This window comes from Carassius gibelio, chromosome A1 (genome assembly GCF_023724105.1).
Source record: "Carassius gibelio isolate Cgi1373 ecotype wild population from Czech Republic chromosome A1, carGib1.2-hapl.c, whole genome shotgun sequence".
Lineage (NCBI taxonomy): Eukaryota > Metazoa > Chordata > Actinopteri > Cypriniformes > Cyprinidae > Carassius > Carassius gibelio.
In genome coordinates, this window is record NC_068371.1 from 35,474,499 (window position 1) to 35,495,501 (window position 21,003).

At 37.2% G+C, this 21,003-nt stretch overlaps 2 protein-coding genes across 4 annotated transcripts in view; one reads left to right on the plus strand and one right to left on the minus strand.

Annotated features, from left to right (window-relative positions):
• LOC128018994 (EVI5-like protein) overlaps positions 1-11,688 on the minus strand; it is a 41,917-nt gene extending 30,229 nt beyond the window's left edge. For both annotated transcript variants that reach the window (XM_052604942.1, XM_052604935.1), the window contains exon 1: positions 11,483-11,688. The gene's annotated coding sequence lies outside the window, so the exon portion shown is untranslated. The remainder of the gene's footprint in view (positions 1-11,482) is intronic.
• A 1,164-nt stretch (positions 11,689-12,852) lies between these two features.
• ddx39aa (DEAD (Asp-Glu-Ala-Asp) box polypeptide 39Aa) lies at positions 12,853-19,217 on the plus strand. 2 transcript variants are annotated; one of them, XM_052604950.1, is made up of 10 exons: positions 12,853-13,011; positions 13,834-14,046; positions 15,794-15,921; positions 16,787-17,063; positions 17,145-17,263; positions 17,361-17,492; positions 17,580-17,689; positions 17,776-17,920; positions 18,064-18,211; positions 18,953-19,217. In XM_052604950.1, the coding sequence occupies exons 2-10, from the start codon at positions 13,839-13,841 to the stop codon at positions 18,967-18,969; spliced, it is 1,284 nt and encodes a 427-aa protein (XP_052460910.1). In that variant the 5' UTR covers positions 12,853-13,011; positions 13,834-13,838; the 3' UTR covers positions 18,970-19,217. The 2 variants fall into 2 exon arrangements, with proteins under 2 accessions (XP_052460910.1, XP_052460919.1); XM_052604959.1 differs by lacking the exon at positions 12,853-13,011 and adding an exon at positions 13,271-13,476.
• Positions 19,218-21,003: the final 1,786 nt, after the last annotated feature.

The following is a 21,003-nucleotide window of genomic DNA, read 5'->3' on the forward strand; positions in this document are numbered from 1 at the left end:
ATCGTGTTCGTTTTGTGATTGCACTAGTTCCAGTTAGTAATTTTTTTTATTAGTTTTCTGATAAATCTTGTCTTTGTTGGTGATATGATGGGGTTGTGTGACGTTGTGTGGCTACAGGCCCGACAGTTGAAACGCAGCATGATTTTGGCCTTGGTGCTTCAGGTTCAAGGCTATTAGCCCAGCCCGGCCCGTTTACAGCACTGGCTCGCAGTGGCCTGACAGAGGAAAAGCAGCTATTGTAGATCTTGTTAACCTTTTAACAAGTGTTAAAGAAACATTTCTTATTATTAATGTTGAAAATAGTTGTGCTGCTTATAGTTCTTGTGAAAACAGTGATAAACTTTTTTCAGGATTTCAGAAGAGAACAGTTTTAATAAATGTTTTTACTGTCAATTTAAACAATTTAGTGTGTTCTTAGTATTACAGTATTAATGTCTTTCTATATATATAAAATAAATAATAATAATAAAGTTTATTTCTTTAAAATAATTCACCATGCATGATAAAATGCAACAGGAAGGACTGCAAATATATTTATGGATTATATATATATAAGAAGTAAAATATATAAGTACCGTATTTTCCGGACTTTAAGTCACACTTTTTTTATAGTTTGGCTGGTCCTGCGACTTATAGTCAGGTGCGACTTATTTATCAAAATTAATTTGACATGAATTAAGAGAAATGAACCAAGAGAAAACATTACCGTCTACAGTCGCGAGAGGACGCTCTATGCTGCTGAGTGCTCCTGTAGCCTACACTGAAAACAGAGAGCGCCCTCTCATGGCTGGAGATGGTAATGTTTTCTCTTGGTTCTTGATTCTAAATAAATGTGACTTATTGTTTGGTCTTCAAAAGAGGACACAACTAAGAATCAGTGGTTAAGTTGTATTTACAACACTGTTCCAGAACAATTTAACCCAAATTTTCAGATGTGTGCAATGCATTTCACAGAGGATGAGGACTGTTTCCTGTGAGAGTAGACTACAATGCCAGTGTCTGTTTCTATATAAGTGGGGGCAATTCCAAATTTGCAAGGACAGTCTGGAGCTTCTGACTCACAGTCTGTAAGTATGTTTTCATATGTAAAGTATTTGCCACTGATGATTCAAACACAAGTTTTAAGCAGTGTAGAGTAGTGGTTGCTGTTTGTCGTTTCTTGGATCACAAATGCAGACATGATTTGATGTATTTTCAGCACAATATGCAACAAAACGCATAAAAAGACAGTATAAGTCATTATAATCAGTAATTATGTCCCAAATGGATGCAACAAATGCCTCGTTTGTAAAGGATTATACGGGTTTTGTCTCGTCACGCTAGGACACACGGCATCGCGCCAGGACACAATCAGAGCACACCTCGCTTATCAGAACGATGAGCTTTGCAAAAATCAACGCATTTCAGAAAGGTGGGGCATAAAGGAGCAACCATATTGTACATAATGTGGAAAATAATGTGTTTTTTTTTTACTTAAACCGCATAAACATATTGGCTTACATCAAATACACAAAATAATGTTATTTTTAGCAACATCATATGACCGCTTTAAACAAAGTAAACACACACACTGCAAACAATGGCAGCATTCATATCAGAGGAGCAGACCAATCAAAAGAACCATTAACAAGTGCATGAATCCAACACACACACACACACACACACACACACACACACACACACACACTCTCTCTCTCATCTCCAGTGCAGTCACAACCAAACACAAAAGCAATGTCCTAAACCTGGCAGTAATCTCTGTGTTAGGCATAGGCAGCGTGAATTGAGAGACAGTCCAAAAATACTCTGAAAATGACCTTTTAATCAAGAAAGTGCATGATAAATTAAGATATTGTTTCTCAAAAGAGAGAGACAGTTCTGAATCGCCTTAATGAGGCGTCATATTTTCAAATCTTTTGCCTGTTACCGGTATATGACACTTGGTAACATATTTGCATAATCCACACCTGCCCAAGAAATACGAACAGAGTCTGACCTGCCCACAAACACTTCTGCTAGTTAGTGTGTTTCCATAATGTTGAGAAGACGCTGTGTTTCAAGGATACCACAGAAATACAATTCAAACTTTTTGTTTTGTGCATGTCATTTTATCAAGGACTGCTTCTCTAATCTTGGCTTTTATCTTCGCTGGCTTCTAATCTTCTTCATTTGGTCTAAAAAACTCTCTGATCCACAACCCGTGAGTACGATTGATATGTTATGTGTACATTTTCAATCGAGTGCACAAAATATCAATATTTTTTTTGCTAATATATGATGTATTAAAATTAAATTAAATGTATGCATTTAGCAGACGCTTTTATCCAAAGCGACTTACAGTGCATTCAGGCTATCAATTTTTACCTATCATGTGTTCCCAGGGAATCGAACCCCCAACCTTGCACTTGATAGCGCAATCCTCTACCAATTGAGCTACAGGAACACCTATGTATTCTAGTGCAGCTTTAGGTTTCCAGGTAAAGCGTATTACTAATTCGCTGTGAACCCACTATTTCCTAAGAATGTGTCATTTATTGTAGACTGACGTTGTTCAAATAACTTTTAATAATAAAGATAGTAGTGTAGCACAAAGACTTTATAATCATTGTTAAAGTGCTGTTTATTTTGCTGCACCGGCAGTTATAGGGTTAATGTGGGAGTGAGTTAGGCTGTTATAGTTGGGTTAGTCTGTTAGTTAGGCTGGTGCACCTGTAATACAGCTGTTCTGATTAAAAGTTAAGACAGAGTCTTAACTTTTGTCTGTTGTTCTTCAAACATTACAGTAGGCATATTTGTTTTACAAACTGTATTGTTTCATCAGTCAGTCACGTTAGCACTCGGTCAACATACCCACCATTTATTGTTTTAAGTATTCAGTGTAGCAGCTAAACATTTGCTGTGGGCACGAAAAACATAAGTGTTTTTGTATTTTATGTCATTATTATAAGAACAGATGGGAGCATTATATAATTGTTTTATGTAAACAATACACTGGCTAACTGGCTCAAGAACCCCTCTCTGTACCAATCACAACAGGCTTGGCCAGCTGACCAATCAGAGCAGAGTGGGCTTGAGGAGGGGAGGTGTTTGCTCCGAACTTGCTTGGAACGAATCATTTTGAAATCATTGGCAAATTACTCTAATATAAAATGTATATTCTGAGAAAATTACAATGTTTTCTGTCATGAGACACATTTATACCTGTTGTAGGGGACTCCAACACAATATTAGGACACTTTAAAATACCATATGACCTGATCTTCAACAATATCAGAATAGTTTATTGCCATAATTATGATTTTATTTATTTTTATTTTTATTTTATTTAGTATTTGTTCCTCTTTTTATTTCAAATCTGAATACTTTTTTTTACTCTTCACCAAAGAGAAAAACACAATGTCTGTGTAGCACAACCACAACACAGATCAACAGCAAGCCACAACAATCTCCCATACTTTGAGAACCTCAGATTTCAAGGTTTTTTCAAAACAGCATTAAAATATGGCTAATTCACTGTCACGATAAGATTTTTGATCGACTCAAATTTAGCCCTTGGTAGAATTGTGACAGTGAGGTATTTTTCCCACCAGTTAATCGATGTATGACAACATCTGGACACTAGAAATAGAAATAATATGAGAGATGCAAAGGCCATCATCTTGGTAATGGCACAGAAAAACTGTATGTCTGTGTGTGTAGTAACTGAATACAATAACAGCAGTGTGTTTGCTGCATCTGTCTCTTTCTTCTCCTGGTGAGCAGCAAAAGTGTGGTTATTGTAGCTCTTAGCATAATGTCAATCACACTCCCCTTCCCCCACACGCATTCAAACCCAAACCCAAACCTCCAAACCTCCAAACCTCTCTCTCGCTCTCTGTTCAAGCACCCTACATTCTTCACTGACAACCTTTCACACCATGTGCAAAATTTACTTTTTGCCATGAACATTTACATTATTTTATAAAAAAACAGCAGCTAATATGGCAGCAATAATATGACAAAAATCATCATTTTTTTATTATTTCTCTTGATACAAAATAATATTTATTAAGTGTTGATTAATTGAATAAATAAATACTTTTTTGTGTTTTTTTGTCTGCGTTTTGGCAGGCAACTCATTTTATGTCATGGCTCTGGCTTCACAGACAAACGTGTCAGTCCATGACGTTTATCTAGTCTAGCACATGTTATACAAAAACTATTGTTATAATCACTGAAGATAAGTAAATCATATTTTATTTACACCGTATCTCAATCAATGAGTGTGCACACTTTCAGCGCTGACTAATCTAAGCGTATCTGATTGGCCATTGCATTCCTAAGCTCAACGGAAATGCGTGTGATTGGTTATAAGGCTCAATGTTAAAAAAACAATACATGAAAAACAATCTAATGCAGTGTAAGCGAATCAAAATGTAATTCCATTAATAGACATTAAAAGACACAAATTTCTTTTTAACCGCAATAGCCATAATCAATTGTTTAATTGTCCAAGGGCATTTTTTGCCCCTTTATCTTGAATTTGTAGGGCATTTTTGTTCATTTTGGTGGCATTTTTTGCCACAAGCCCTCGTTAATTTTCAACCCTGCAGCACAACATAAGAAATGTTTCTCGAGCAGCAAATCAACTATTAGAATCATTTCTGAAGGATCATGTGACACTGAAGACTGGAGTAATGATGCTGAAAATTCAGCTTTCATCAAAAGAATAAATCTGATTTTAAATTATATTAAAACTGGCGAGACTTCAGATTCAAGCAGCTGTAGTTATGTACTTTGTGTTTGTGTTAGAAAAATATACAAGACATTCTGAGAAAATATTCTACAAGTGTGCAATTCTCATTTGATGAATTCACGTATTGATTTGCGGATGTTCAACATTTCTCCACGACTTCACATTTCTTGATGCGGGTGTGTAAATGCGTTTTGCACCACATTCACTGCAGCAATTGTTACATAAATGTGAGCGTACGAGTTTCTAAATGTGTGATTTGTAGAATAGTATTTGTGCACCTGCAATGAGGAATTTGAGAAGGTGTAACTGTTGTGTTGTGTTTGTGGGAGAGAAAAAAAGTCTACAGGTTTGCAACTCTTAAAACATTTCTCTCTGTGACTTCAAATTTACTGATACACATGTGTGGCTTTTCTTTACAACTACAAATCGCACTGCCACAGGTGTTCAGTTTTTTGAATCCAAAATAACTTGATACAGTAATGCTATCTATCAGTATGTGTAACCAATGCCATACTAGGTTATTCCAAATCTATACGAAAATCTTTCTTCCGTTGAGCACAAAAGAAAATATGCTGAAGAATGATCACAAAGTCAACTGTAGCCATCAACTTCCATAGTATTTTTTTCCATACTATGAAAGTCAATGGCTACAGTCTAGTGGAGTATGAGTAAATCATGACAGAATTTTTTTTTTTGGGGTGAACTTTCCCTTTAAGGTTAGGGTTAAGGGTTTGTATTTGTTTCAGCGTAATGTACTGTAGGCAATCAGCACAGTGACTGAAATGCCCTCGAAGATTTAAAACTGCAGCGGGGCAGGGTTTGTGTCGATCTGGTTTAGGGGGATAAAACATGCTAAATAAAATCTACCACAACGATGAAGACAACACCGTTAATAACAGAAAAAAACGACATTAGGCTATAACACAGTAAATTTCATGAAGATAATAAACAATTTAGAGGGCAGAATAAGACATCTTCTGTAAACTAAAAACAGCTGCAGTGAATTTAAATTAGTATGACTAAGTAAAACCGAAAAAAAAACAGCAGCAGCTGAGCAGAGATGGAAAATGTACGTACAGGCCGGTTATGATCATCACAGCCGAGGAGCCACAGCTGCTCTGAAGCAAAGTCATCATCTCTCTGTCGGACACACAAAATGTTCAAAACACATGCAGGTTTAGCCCAGACTTCACATTTGTGTGCTGTTTGAAATTATGACATTGAGTCAGCCAGCAGCTATAAACCAAGAGAAAGTGTGACAATGCCAAAACACTTAAACACAGATACAGAAAGGAAAATAGAGATACAGCAAGAGGTTGCAGAGGGCAGATAGTGTCTTTCTCTCTGGCTCTCCTGGGAATGTGAACTACATAAGGGCTTGTTTGTCCTGATGAAAACACAACAGCAACCCTATCAGTTTAACATTCACAGTTCACATGACCCATCTACCACAGCCATAAATCATGCTTATTTGGACGTAAATAAAAGCTATAGTGCAGCCGTTAGAAAAAAGAAAAAAAAGTCCACTATTTATTTACATATGGTAACTGCAAAGTGACTGATCCAAATAGTTTTAAGTTACGTGGAGAAATCTGTGAATGTTTGCACATTTCCTAAGTGGCGCAGAACTGCAACTGTCATTCAGCCATCTTTGCTTATGGCCACCAAATTCTGGGAAATTGTGCAGCAATCACCCAAGCTGTAAATATCATTGGAATAATTTTTCTGGAGCCACAAGACATTAACAGAAAGGGTAAAATCCCAAAATATAAAAATTCTTATAATGTATATATTACTATCTATTTCCTTAGAATATACATATTTTAAATGGCCATCAAAAGAGAGAAGTAATTTTCTTTTGCCACAGAGTGGTGCAGTAAAGACAACTACCAACATGGGCTAACGGAACCCTGCTAACCAGCCAATGCTTGAATCTGGAGAGATCATATGCATTCCCAGACAATCTCTTGTTTTTTCTTGACTGTACATCTCCACAATAGCTGACTCTTAAACAGTATATTAATTGTTTAGCTGGAACCTCAGGCAACTCTTTAGAGGTCAGATGTCTTTAGAGTTAATACAACCTAGGGCTGTGCAAAAAAAAAATCGAAGACGATAAACGTCTAAACGATAAAAGTCAGTAAACACATTTTAACGCTTTTTCACATCTGGCCAAAAAGTGGCTTCTTCTAAAGCAAACATGTTCACATAATGGTTTGTAATATATGTGTATGTGAGAGTGTATTTGTAAATGAATGTTTGAGGAATGAATGGTGTGGTAATTTAAATGCTTTTTAGGGGTAAATGTATTATTAACATGTGTATTCTATTTGTCATCAGCCTGCCCAGGGACTACAGGTGGGAATTAGCATAAATGCTACAACCTTGTATAATGCATCTCTCCTTTTTAAGGTTAATGTATATTGTACAGTGTCCCTGTTCAAATAAATAAAGTAAAAAAAAAAAAGGGCACTCCTGTAATTAGTAGTATATCTCCAGCACGTGCGTTCAGATCAGGATTGCCAGGTTTTCAAAACAAAACCTGCCCAATTGCTTCTCAAAACTATTCCAATCGCATTTCGTTCCGGGCAAAAAAAAATACACATTTTCTTTGCCGGGGTTCCCTTGGTAAAATTCGCATTTTAGGGCTAAATATCACATTATTGGGATTGGGGTCGCTTCAACCTGTGGACACGAAAAACAACTGCAGACTTGGCAACACTGGTTGGCATTTACTACACAGAGCTGTAGTTCACTGACAATCTACACAAAATTGATTTTAAAGTCGCAGGAGATTCTTTGCCGATTTTGAAAGCGATTGTGTGTAGCTTGTCTGTGAACTATGGCTCTGTGCAGTAAATGCTGCTGCACCTGAACCAGTGTTGCCAAGTCTGCGGTTGTTTTTCATGTCTGCGGGTCGAAGAAACCCCAATCCCAATAAATATTTAGCCCCTTAAATGCAAATTTTACCAAGGCAACCCCAAAAAACGTATATTTTAACCCCGGGACTACATTTTTATTAGGGAACCCTCTGGAAACGCGATTGGGCTAGTTTTGGACTAGTTTTGAGAAGCAACTGGGCAGGCTTTGTTTTGAAAACCTGGCAACCCTGATCTGAACACACGTACTGGAGATATACTACTGATTACAGGAGCGCCTTTACTGATGAGATGCGCATGAACATCGCATTTGATTTTTTGCACAACCCTAATACAACCTGTCATCTGGATAAGCACATATTGTGTATAAAGAACAGGGCTGCAACTACCATAGACATAATTAGATATGGGCAGATTGTCCCCACAGATACTCTTAACTGTGCTCATCAATGTCAAAATGCTTGAGATGGCCAATAAAAACAAAGAAGGTGGGTTTGACTGTTTACAGAAGCCAAGCGTGAATTCCAACATAAGGCTTAAAAGGATACTCCACCCAAAAAATGCTAATTTTGTAATTAATCACTTACCCCATGTTGTTCCAAACCCGTAAAAGTTTAGTTCGTCTTCGGGAACACAATTTAAGATATTCTGGATGAAAACAGTGAGGTTTAAGACTGTCCCATAGACTGCCAAGTAAGTTACGCTGTCAAAGTCCAGAAAAGTATGAAAAGGATTGTCAATAGTCCATCTGCCATCAGTGGTTCAACCGTAATGTTATGAAGCAACAAGAATACTTTTTGTACGTGAATAAAACTAAAATAACGACTTTATTCAACAATTCCTTTGTCAACAGTCTCCTCTGTGCCTCTCCATATCACCTTAAGCTGTGTATGCTCTTCCGTGTCAGCTGCCCCACAAGGATGCGCTGTTTTCTTTCAAATCAAAGTTAATACACATATAAACCGAAGAGTGTAGACAGCTTGAGATGGCCAATCAAATCAAAGAAGGCAGAAGCCAAGCATGAATCCCAACGTAAAGCTTCCGTTCTAAAAATTAATGTGAGGTAAGATGTAAGTATTTAGACATTTAACCTGACAGCTGTTTTAAGATAGAAATGTTAAAGGTTGCCTTCTTCGTGATTCCATGTTTTAAACTTTAGTTAGTGTGTAATGCTGTTGTTAGAGTATATATAATATCTGTAAAATTCCAAAGCTCAAAGTTCAATGCCAAGCGAGATATTTGATTTAACAGAATTCGCCTACAAAAAACGAACCGTGTGGACTACATCCCTCTAGTTCCTGCAGTAATGACGTCACTAAAACAGTTTTTTGACTAACCTCCACCCACATGAATACACAAACAAGGGAGTGTGGTCTTGGTGCGCTCTGACGGAAAAGAGGAAGAGTTTTTGTCGCCATGTCGTTGAAACGCTGTTATTTTCATCTCTGAGTGCAATCATCTTTGTTTGGGCTTCCCAGGGACGCTGTACTTGGAGATTAATGGTTACAATTTATGTTTAACTCGGTTCCCGAAAATTATAATGCACATGTAAAACTATGTGCAGCAAATTTTGCTGAGGACAACTTTCTCAATCAGTTTAATGCCGGATTCGCACAAAGATTATTCTTGAATGATGGAGCAGTTCTCTTTGTCTGGAGAAGGTGTTGTTTATGGACCACAACCGGTAAGTGTATTTTGTTATTTAAGTTGGTGCATTTAACGGTTTCCGTAACTTATTACACAAAGGGCAAAGCTGTTTAGCTTTGTTAACTAGATGTTAGGGCTGTGCAAAAAAAACGAATGCGATTTTCATGCGCATCTCGTCAGTAAAAACGCTCCTGTGACTATAAATACATCTCCAGCACGTGCGTTCTAGCCCAATCACGTTAGCAGGAAGGCAGTGCGCGCTCAGCCTTCGCCGAATCACAACATAGGAACCGCTGGTACAATCAGAACTCCTTACGTGTTTCTGAAGGAGGGACTTTATAGAACAAGGAAGACATCAGCCCGTTTTTATGACAGTGAAAACAGCGGTATACAGATAGGTGAATTGTGTGAAAAATACTGTTTCTTTTACACGCGAAACATGAACACGTTATATTGCACACTGTAAACACAATCAAAACTTCAAAAAAGCACGTAAAACGGGACCTTTAAATTACTGACAGTATCATCCAGTGATGCAAAAACATAAACCTTTTTTTTTTTTTAAATGTTAAAGTTTTGAAATGAAAATATATGGGCTGTTGTTAACATGACTTGTGTAACTCATAATTGCAAGTGATGATATAAAAAACATTGGTACCTTATATCAGGTCCAGTCATGATGAAGTCACTATTACCTCATCAGGCCTGGCTGATGTTACAGTTGTTAAGAAATTTTGCTCAGACTGATTTAGTGAGTATGACTTCCCATTCCAATAACAAGGGACACATGAAAGTGTTAAAGGGATAGTCCATCCAAAAATAAAAATGCTGTCATCAGTAACTCACCCTCCTGTGGTTTAAAAACCTATATCAATTTATTTTTTCTGTGCAACTTAAAAGATTATATTTCGAAGAACATTGGAAATCAAATGGTTTTGGGGTTCCTTTGACATCCATTATATTTTTTTGTCTATATAACTGAAGCTAATAGGACCGGAAGCTGTTTGGTTACCAGTATTCTTTAATACATATTATTTCATGTTCCACAGAAGACAGAAAGTAATACAGGCTTGGACCATGAAAGTGCATAATTTTGGGGCACACGATCCCTTTAAGCAATAAATGTACAATTTAACACCAACCAAATCTTCAATTGCAATGACATCATTTTTAGAGAATCATCACCATATCCATTTATTTTAGGCAAAAGTAAAAATTTTGAAAAATAAATATATAAAACATCAGCGTGAGATCCCACACACCTTTTTTTATTTTTTGCTTTAGCTGGCAGCACAACCACAGTCTATTTATTAAATACAGAGTCAAACAAACTCTCCTCCCTACCAAAACATGCAATCAGACTGCCCTTAATCATTAGTAATCGCAGGCAAGAACCACATAATTAATCTCTTTAACTGTGTTTCACGACAAAACTAAATGAAAGACCATTACAGCCATTTACGGCCATATTTACCTTTGGTTGGTCCAAAATTATAACAAAACTCAGTGTGAAAAATTACAAGAAGGAAATGTGCATAACAGCCATGACAGTCTGATGCATGTTCAAGCTTTAATATCGCGTTATAGAAAATAATACGAAACCATAACAGGCCTTTCAGGATGCTAGAAGACCAAAAAGGCCAAAATAAGCAACAGCCGTTGTTTAATCCTGCATGATGCAGACTCTATAGGCTACTATAATAAAGCCTGTAGTCTCTGGACTCCTAATGCAAATGCACCACCAGGAGGATGCTAGTTCTCACTATAGGTGTAACGAATCCATTATTAGTAACATATTACATTTCCGGAGGGGAATTTAATGATTGTGCAGCGTTGTGACATTAAATGCATTAGCCTTTGAAATGGAGGAAGGCTGCGTTGAATTCAAAGCACAGTGGTTTTTAAACGCACTGTGTATTTTGGTGCTCTAAATCGGGTCATAATAACATCTATTTCTCCTCAAAATAATAATGGTGCTGTGGATGGAGATTCCCCCCCATGGCAACTCGCAGATGGGCAAGCGGGCAAATCAGCGCTGGTCCAGAGAGATGGGAGCATGAGTGTGATGCGCCGGAATTTCCCCCCTTTGTCCTAGACTACCTATCTGTCATCTCATCCCGATTAACGGTTTAAAATTAATGTTGTACTAAAATGGATTAGTGCACACATAACCGAGCAGCGACCACACATTAGTGTAAAGGAAAATGCATAGAGCAATGCCCACCTGAATTTCGCTCTCATTACTCAAGCTGCTCCTGCGATCTTGACATTTCGCACAAAACCGGCAGATATCAGCAATCCTTTTTTTGTACGAAGCCGTTGGACCGCTAAGGTAAGTCGGGAAATGAATACGGTACCATATTGAACATATTGGATGTGGATGCTCATTTAGAGGAAAATATGAGTCGTCAGGGCGAGCTTCCTCAAGGAGAGAACAGAACAAGACAAAACCCCGCCCAAGTCCCGCCTACTATCTTAATCGTGATCTATAAAAAAAAAGCTGATAGAAATAATAGTAAATCATGATATCACAATAAATACACGATGAAAACCACTGAGTAGCTGGCATCTATTTTCCAGTAGTTTGACGATCTCGTTCAGAATAAACAATAATGCAATGGTCTTACGTCAGCGGATCTCGTGATTGACAAAAGTCAAACCAATCAACTTGAGGACTAGACATGATTGACAACTCGTTCTACCAATACGTAATTTTTTTTGATAACCCCAGCCACAGAGGGCAGCGGGCAGGTGATTTTGCGGTGTTGATTGTGGTTAAGTGTTAAGATTATTTTAACTTGTTTATCCTCTGACGTCATTCTTTAATTCATGATAACAACTATAATGTATTGTAAATAATATACAGAGCAGCCAAAAAACAACAATCTACAAGCCTTTTTTTTTGCTTCATGACAGTTTACTTCGTGCATTTTATATTTTAAGATTATTAATTAATGACCTGCTCTCTTTTGCTTCGGAAGTTATTGATCTAGTTTACAAAGTTATATTCTACCTATAATGGTGTATAATGGTCTGAAATCCGCTTTTTGCATTTATCATTAAAATTAGCTTCACAGATTTGAAAAAGAAAGAAAGAAGAAAACTGTAAACGAATTTGTACAATGTAGATTGAGCACCACCAGATAATTAATTTTGGTAATTTATTATTACTTTGTAAAAAGCATATTTTCTATATAAAATTATATAAATACATATATATTCTATTACGTTTGTTTTCTCTGTATTTTGTGTTCATACTGACATTCACTAACTCTATTACAAAGTTTTATTATTATTCGTTTTACTAATAATTTACTTTTCAATAGTTAATGCATTTTGTGTTGAGGAAGAATATAAGGAAACAAACAAAGAAACAAACCAAAAAATGCATTTTCATTGTAAGCCTAAAATACTGCACACTGGTGGTGGATGAGGACATACCCCCTGACAATGTAAAGCGCTTTGAGTCCTTGGAAAAAGCGCTTTATAAAATTTAAGGAATTATTATTATTATATTCTGACATCGTGTGGACAGTTTTTAGAGTAATAGGCTTGAGACTGCCGTTTGAACCCGCCCACAACTTCTACGCGATTTCATGTTACCCAATCGCAAGCATGCGCTGGTTCTCACCCATTATTGACGTTGAATGCAACCAATAGGAGAGCTCGATTTTTATTTCTTGGGAGACTTGTAAACTTAAGGCCTAACCACACGAATCGCCAGTGCCGACGTTCAGTTACCAACATCGAAAGGTAATTTGTTTTGTTTACACCTTTAATAACTGTAATTTGTTTCATGCATGGTGGTTAATTGTACTCACTTTCGGATTAAAGGCAATTTTAATAACAAATCTAAGTATTTAAAACGGACAGCTGTAACGTTAGACACACGTTTTTCTAGCCATAACGTTAACGTACAGCCTGAAAGGCTCAAAGCCTAAATGCGAAAACGAGCCTGATTTGCGCCCAAACAGGATCTTATGTGAAGCGCCACACGTGTTGCAACAGTGCATAGTCACAGTTATTCTAGATACTTAAAAAAGTGTGGTTTGGACCGTTCATTTAGATCAGAAGATCGGTTTAGATGGGACAACGAATGGCGGCTCTATTGTCTGCACGCTGACTGGAAGTCAATTGACTGAATCAAAGCTGGTTCAACATGTATAGCAACTTGTATAATGGATTTTAAGGGTTTTGCCCTCTAACAATTTTCTCCATGTGGGTACGATTTACTAACAAATAATACTTTAAAGAGAGCAATGCAAGTGATGAATTAAGGATCATTTCGAGAAGTTTGGATAATGCTCCATACTTTCCCATTAGTTTAGGCTGTTGCAAAACACTGAGCAGTATTTTTTACCTTTTGTTTTATTTATCTATCTGTCAATCTCTCTCTCTCTCCCTATATATATATATACACACACACACACACACACACACATATGTATATATACACACATAATAATAATAATATTATTCCCTGATATTGTAGCAGATCATGTTTATATACTGATTTGGTATATTTTGGCATAATTCAGTCATTTACATCTTTATGTTCCCATGTGTCACCAAAAGTTACCATGGCAGAAAACGATGTTGATAATGAGCTGTTGGACTACGAGGAAGACGAGGAGCCCCAAACCATTGTGGACAGCGCAGTCCCAGCCGGCAAGAAGGAGGTGAAAGGCTCCTATGTCTCCATTCACAGCTCCGGCTTCCGCGATTTCCTCTTGAAACCAGAGCTGCTCCGTGCAATCGTTGACTGTGGCTTTGAGCATCCTTCTGAGGGTGAGGATTACTGTGAAATGTTTTAAAGCTTTTTAGAGTGTGTAAAAAGTTTAATCTAGTTTTAGTACATATATTATATGAGTATGTATTCATACTCACTCTTTGTGAGTATAAATGGCTACCGTATTCAAAAACGAATGTGACATGTAGCCAAGTACAGGTGCATCTCAATAAATTAGAATGGAGTGGAAAAGTTCATTTATTTCAGTAAATCAACTCAAATTGTAAAACTTGTGTATTAAATAAATTCAGTACACACAGACTGAAGTAGTTTAAGTCTTTGTTTTTTTAATTGTGCTCACATTTAACAAAAACCCACCAATTCACTATCTCAACCAATTAGAATATGGTGACACGCCAATCCACTAATCGACTCAAACACCTGCAAAGGTTTCCTGAGCCTTCAAAATGGTCTCTCAGTTTGGTTCTCTAGGCTACACAATCATAGAGAAGACTGCTGATCTGACAGTTGTCCAGAAGACAATCATTGACACCCTTCACAAGGAGGGCAAGCCACAAACATTCATTGCCAAAGAAGCTGACTGTTCACAGAGTGCTGTATCCAAGCATGTTAACAGAAAGTTGAGTTGAAGGAAAAAGTGTGAAAGAAAAAGATTCACAACCAGCCAAGAAAACTACAGCCTCATGAGGATTGTCAATCAAAATAGCTTCAAGAATTTGAGTGAACTTCACAAGGAATGGACTGAGGCTGGGGTCAAGGCATACAAGACGTGTCAAGGAATTTGGCTACAGTTGTTGTATTCCTCTTGTTAAGCCACTCCTGAACCACAGACAACGTCAGAGGCATCTTACCTGGGCTAAGGAGAATAAGAACTGGACTGATGCCCAGTGGTCCAAAGTGCTCTTTTCAGAGCAAGTTTTGTATTTCCTTTGGAAACCAAGGTCCTAGAGTCTGGAGGAAGGCTGGAGAAGCTCATAGCCCAAGTTGCTTGAAGTCCAGTGTTAAGTTTCCACAGTCTGTGATGATTTGGGGTGCAATGTCATGTGTTGGTCCATTGTGTTTTTTGAAAACCAAAGTCACTGCATCCGTTTACCAGGAAACTTAAGAGCATTTCATGCTTCCTTCTGCTGACCTGCTTTTTGAAGATGCTGATTTAATTTTCACCTGCCCACAGCCAAAAGTACCAAAAGTTGGTTAAATGACCATGGTGTTGATGTGTTTGACCGGCCAGCAAACTCACCAGACCTGAACCCCAGAGAGAATCTATGAGGTACTGTCAAGAGGAAAATGAGAATCAAGAGACCAAACAATGCAGATGAGCTGAAGGTCACTGTCAAAGAAACCTGGGCCTCGAGAACAACTCAGCAATGCCATAAACTGATCACCCCCATGCCACGCTGAACTGAGGCAGCAATTAAAGCAAAAGGAGCCCCTAGTTTTAGTACAGTAAATTAACATACTTTCCAGAAGGCCAACAATCCACTAAAAATTTTTTTTATTGGTCTTATGAAGTATTCTAATTTGTTGACATAGTGAATTGGTGTTTTTTTTTTTTTTTTTTATGTGTGAGGTAAATCATCACAATTAAAAGAAGCAACGACTTGAACTACTTCATTTTGTATGCATTGAATAAAGTTAATACAGAGTTTCACAATTTGAGTTGAATTACTGAAATGAACTTTTCCTCAACATTCTAATTTATCAAGATGCGACTGTATGGTACCCCATACTCAGAACTTATTGTCCAAAATTTAAATGTATTAAGTTTTTTTCATCTTTCCTCAGTCCAGCATGAGTGCATTCCACAAGCCATCCTGGGTATGGACATCCTGTGCCAGGCAAAGTCTGGAATGGGAAAAACCGCCGTGTTTGTGCTCGCCACACTCCAACAGATCGAGCCAGTGGATGGCCAGGTGTGTATTCATTGAACTAGATTTGGCAAACTCAAAATCGGTACAGTTTACATTCCTATTTGTCAACATATATACTAGTCAAGGAATGTTGGCAGGAGCTTTGTTAGATTTTATGATTTATTCCTGTCTTCAGTGTTACATGATCCTTCAGAAATCATCCCATTATGCTTATTTTGTGCTCAATTATTATTGGCAATCAATATGAATGGTTATCGGTGTTGATTATGATGAGGTTTTTTTTTTTTTTTTTGCTGCTAAATCTTTTTTTCAGGAATGCTACTCAATGTGTTCTTGCTCTGCTGAATAAGTGTTTTTTTTATATATATAACACAAACACTTGAATGATAAGTGTATAACCATTTCCACAAATATTTAAGCTTCAACAACTCATTCAGCATTGATAATAATAAATTTTTCTTGAGCATAAAATGATCATATCAGAATGATTTCTGAAAGATTATGTGACACTCTCGGCTGGAGTAATGATGCTGCAGATTTAACCATGAAAGGAATATGTTACATTTTAAAATATATTGAATTACAAAAGAGTTGTTTTAAATGTCGCCTTACTGAGCATAATATTTTTGTTTTTGAAAGTCTCTTAATTCCAAACTTTTGAGCAGTAAAACCTAAAACTGTTTGGGCTGTTCTAATGTTGTGTCAAACATTTCTTGACATAGATCTCAGAAAATGGTTAAGTTCTGCATTAAATCTACACACTTGCAGGAACCTAAATAACCAGCAATGGACTATAAAGCCCAGATTGCATTGGTTTCATATCCTGTTGCAGACTGTTACTTTAGATCGAGACTAGTATTAGCTAAAGTTATGGATGTTAAGACAACACACATTTTCTTCTATACAGGTTTCTGTGCTGGTTATGTGCCACACACGTGAACTAGCCTTCCAGATCAGTAAAGAGTACGAGCGCTTCTCCAAGTACATGTCCAGCGTTAAGTGTGCGGTCTTCTTCGGTGGTTTGTCCATAAAGAAGGATGAGGAAGTGCTGAAGAAGAGCTGCCCTCACATTGTGGTGGGAACACCAGGGAGGATCCTTGCCCTCATTCGCAACAAGACCTTGAACCTCAAAAATGTCAAACACTTTGTGTTGGATGAATGTGACAAGATGCTGGAGCAGCTGGGTGAGTTTCATTGTGATCTGTATGGAGCTGGATGTTTTTTGTCGTTCCCCAGAGGTCTAATTGTGTGTGATTGCATACTAGATATGAGACGGGATGTCCAGGATATCTTCAGACTGACCCCTCATGAGAAGCAGTGCATGATGTTCAGCGCCACATTAAGCAAAGAGATCAGACCGGTCTGTCGCAAATTCATGCAAGATGTGAGTCATCGTCTTTCTTTTTGTCTATTTATGTACCCGCTTCGCTCAAAAGCTGTGAATGGTGTTCTGAATCGCAAAGTCTCTTCTTTTCTCTCAGCCGATGGAGGTGTTTGTCGATGACGAGACTAAGCTTACCCTGCATGGACTTCAGCAATACTACGTCAAACTAAAGGACAGCGAAAAGAACCGCAAACTGTTTGACCTGCTTGACGTTCTCGAGTTCAACCAGGTAATTGTCATGTCCTCTCATTTTCACAGAAATTGACCTTGGATGTGACCACTTGTCAACTCGGCGGTTTGTGTGGATGATTTATAGGTGGTGATATTTGTCAAGTCCGTTCCGCGATGCGTGGCTCTCTCTCAGCTGCTGGTTGAACAGAATTTCCCAGCCATTGCGATCCACAGGGGAATGGCTCAGGAAGAAAGGTGAGACATTTGTTGAGCCAATGATCTTGGAACGGTTTGGTAAGAAATGCAAATGCTGAAGACATTTCTCCTTCTCTTTCACGCAGATTGTCCCGGTACCAACAGTTTAAAGATTTTCAACGGCGGATCCTGGTGGCTACTAATCTGTTTGGTCGTGGGATGGATATCGAGCGTGTTAATATCGTTTTCAATTATGACATGCCTGAAGATTCAGACACGTACTTACACAGGGTATTTATGCATGATGTGCTGTGGCATTTATCAAAACGAGAGATGTAATAGTAACTACCCAACCCTAAGATTCAAACTAGGGCTAGGAATGGAAAAATGTACAATTTAAGATTGTTAAACTCAGTTATCCTACTTTCTTTCAGGTTGCTCGTGCTGGTAGGTTTGGCACAAAAGGATTGGCCGTCACCTTTGTATCAGATGAGACGGATGCAAAGATCCTGAATGATGTGCAGGACCGTTTTGAAGTCAACGTCGCCGAGTTGCCCGAGGAAATCGATATCTCCACCTACAGTAAGAAATTTGACAGCACACGAAATCTGCATTTTAAATTCTGTATTGATTCTTTTAAGATGAAGATAAGCAAGTATCTGCTGATGCAGATGGCAATCCTTGATCAGTTTAGATTTATACCTCATTAACTTCACTTGCCTTCATTAGAAATAAAAAGGAAACAAAAAAGACAAATTTTATATATTTATATATAAATATATTAACTGTAATTCCAGTGAAAATCTTACATCTAAAAAAATGAATCTCAAATGTAAAAGTCAATGTGAGAGTAGAAATAACTGCTACATGTTAAAATCTTGATTTAAAAAAAGGGACTACAAATCGCTGTCACAGGACTGTCAGTGTCCATCTTAAATTTAAGGTTGTACTACATAATAATAATAATAATAATATAATAATGAATTCCAGTCATCCTCAAATACAGTAATTTTTTTTTTTTAACCAAAGAACCCTCAGAACTTTATATACAAATTATGCATAGTAATGGAAACATTGAAAAATGTTGGAGAAACAGAGAGTTTTAACCAGACAAATCTAAAACGCTGCTTGAATGCTGGTGAAGTGCTTCAGGAGACTTGAGCTTTAGTGCGCCAAAAAGTAAAAAAAAAAATGTATCACTGATACTGAAACTCATCCCAATTGTAGGAAGTCTCGGGTTTGGTTATTCATTTTTTTTTTTTTTTTTTGTTGATGTGTAATTGCAGCTTGCTTCATAATGTTTCTCTCTTTCTTTTTGTCTAGTTGAGCAGTCCAGATGAGCTAGATGTGTGAAGAAGTTGTGGTGGCTGTTATCCAGATCTCCCTCTCTGTCTCAGTGTTGTTTCTGTGACAGCGGGAAGAGAGAACCGCCCAATTTTTATTTTCATATGATCATGCCCAAAAAGCCTCTTCTCCTTTTGTGTACTTTATTTTATTGTTCCAGGGAATCTGTGGGGAATCCTTTTTTACTTATGTTAATTGTGGATGTTTGTTGATTTGAGAATTAAAAACATTTTATACTACACAAGTTATCAGTGCAGTATTTTTTTAGGTTATTTAAAGGTGAAGTGTCAGTTTTCAGTGCTAAAATGATTTCTTCTATTCCAGTTTATTGTATAGATTGCTACCTTTGTGTGGACTATCGGTCAAAAGTTAATGAAAAAAAAAAAAAAACGATTCAATATAATCTAACCTGCCTAAAAGTTTAGATAATCCATAGATTTACAGGTATTGATTTTACAAACTAAATTTAAAAACGTCAAAGGTTTTATGTGTACCATTATAAACGCTTTATAACAAATCTGTAAAAACTATAGACATTCAGTTGCACTCTATTGGTCAACTACTTTCAAGCTTGCTTTTGTTTCACACAAAGATTTGTAATTGTAACAATTCTGCAAGTGTAGTTTTTTTTTTCTTTGAATGTCCTATTTTTACACCTAAAAAATTGGTAAATCTAACTGTGAAAAATAATAGTGATGTACTTAAAAATGGCAAAACCATGTACCTAATAAAACAAAATATTTAACGGGGACTGCTATTTTCTAGCTTGCAGAGACTTTATTGCTCATCACTAGATGGCGCCAATTGCCTCTTTTGCCCTGCTTTTGTTAAAGGCATCTCTGCTCCCTGAGGATGGGATCTGTTGAGATTCACTTCACTTAACAAAAACCATTCTTTCAATACTCCCTGCAATTTTATCAAATAAGAGTTGTGCATGTTATACTATATATATAATAATAATCCATAACACTTCCCCAAGTGAAAAAAGTCTTGTCCTCTGAAATGAAAATCCACTTCTTTAAAACTATTTGGGACAGTATGAGGCCAATGATGAGATCTGTGCATGTTTCTCTCCTGATACAGGTGGCCTTTTCACCAGAGAAAACAATATTATGGCCTTGCGATGTCATTCTGCCAAAATCTGATTCAAGGGACATGAAAATAGTATATTAGTACTATATACAAAGTGTATTCAAGTGGTGTGTATTGAGAAATATTGGTTTTATAAAAACCCTATAAATAGCTAAAACTGTTTTGCATCCAGACACATGCTTTTCATATGATTTAAAAGTAAAATGAGAGAGAGAAATGCTTCTTTTAACCAGTCTGTCAACGCTTGACAAAAGCACGGGGAGCAAAGCAAAGATAGGCTAATATCAAAATAATGGAGCCCCTTGACACACATCTCAGGAAGGGTTTTGTCACTCCTCTTTGCAGATCCTCTCGAAGTCATTGAGGTTTCAAGACAGTAGTTTGGCAACTTGAAGTTTCCGCTAGACCACTCCATGTCCTTGAAGTTTCTGTGGACAGGTCTTTTATACAGGTACAAAAAATGCACTGTATGAAAATAGCTCTTAAGTGTCTCGTAGCTGATGTTAGGTTTCTGGATTCAGCACTTTGTGCAGACCTTCTTTTTTTTTTTTTTTTACTAAAAGTATCATAACGTTAGCACGAAGAATAGAGAGAACAGAAAAAACCCTTCAGTACCATGAATTAATGAATAAAACCAGGGCCGTAAAACACGCCCGGCCCGATAATTAGAAATGGCCAAATTGTCCCCTAGGATTTTAAAGTCTTACTCTGCATTCAGCTGTTGTAAGGGTGTCAAAAAAGTTTCAAATGCATATTTTAGGTTATCCTCATCAAAATTTAATTTATCGCTCGTCATTGTTAAAACGATTGAGATGCCAATCAAAGCGCACAGCAGCCAATCCAAGGCTTTAGATTAGTCACGCTTGTTAAGTTCACGTGCTCGTGACTGAATTCACCGCGTTCGCGTTGACGAAGTCTCTCGTCTAAACAAATAGTGT

Excerpts from the sequence above, each read along its gene's own strand:
- ddx39aa (XM_052604950.1), top strand. The coding sequence starts at position 13,839 with ATGGCAGAAAACGATGTTGATAATGAGCTGTTGGACTACGAGGAAGAC. Across the intron at positions 14,047-15,793 it reads CTTTGAGCATCCTTCTGAGG|TCCAGCATGAGTGCATTCCA; the intron begins GTGAGGATTACT and ends ATCTTTCCTCAG. Across the intron at positions 17,264-17,360 it reads GTCGCAAATTCATGCAAGAT|CCGATGGAGGTGTTTGTCGA; the intron begins GTGAGTCATCGT and ends CTTTTCTCTCAG.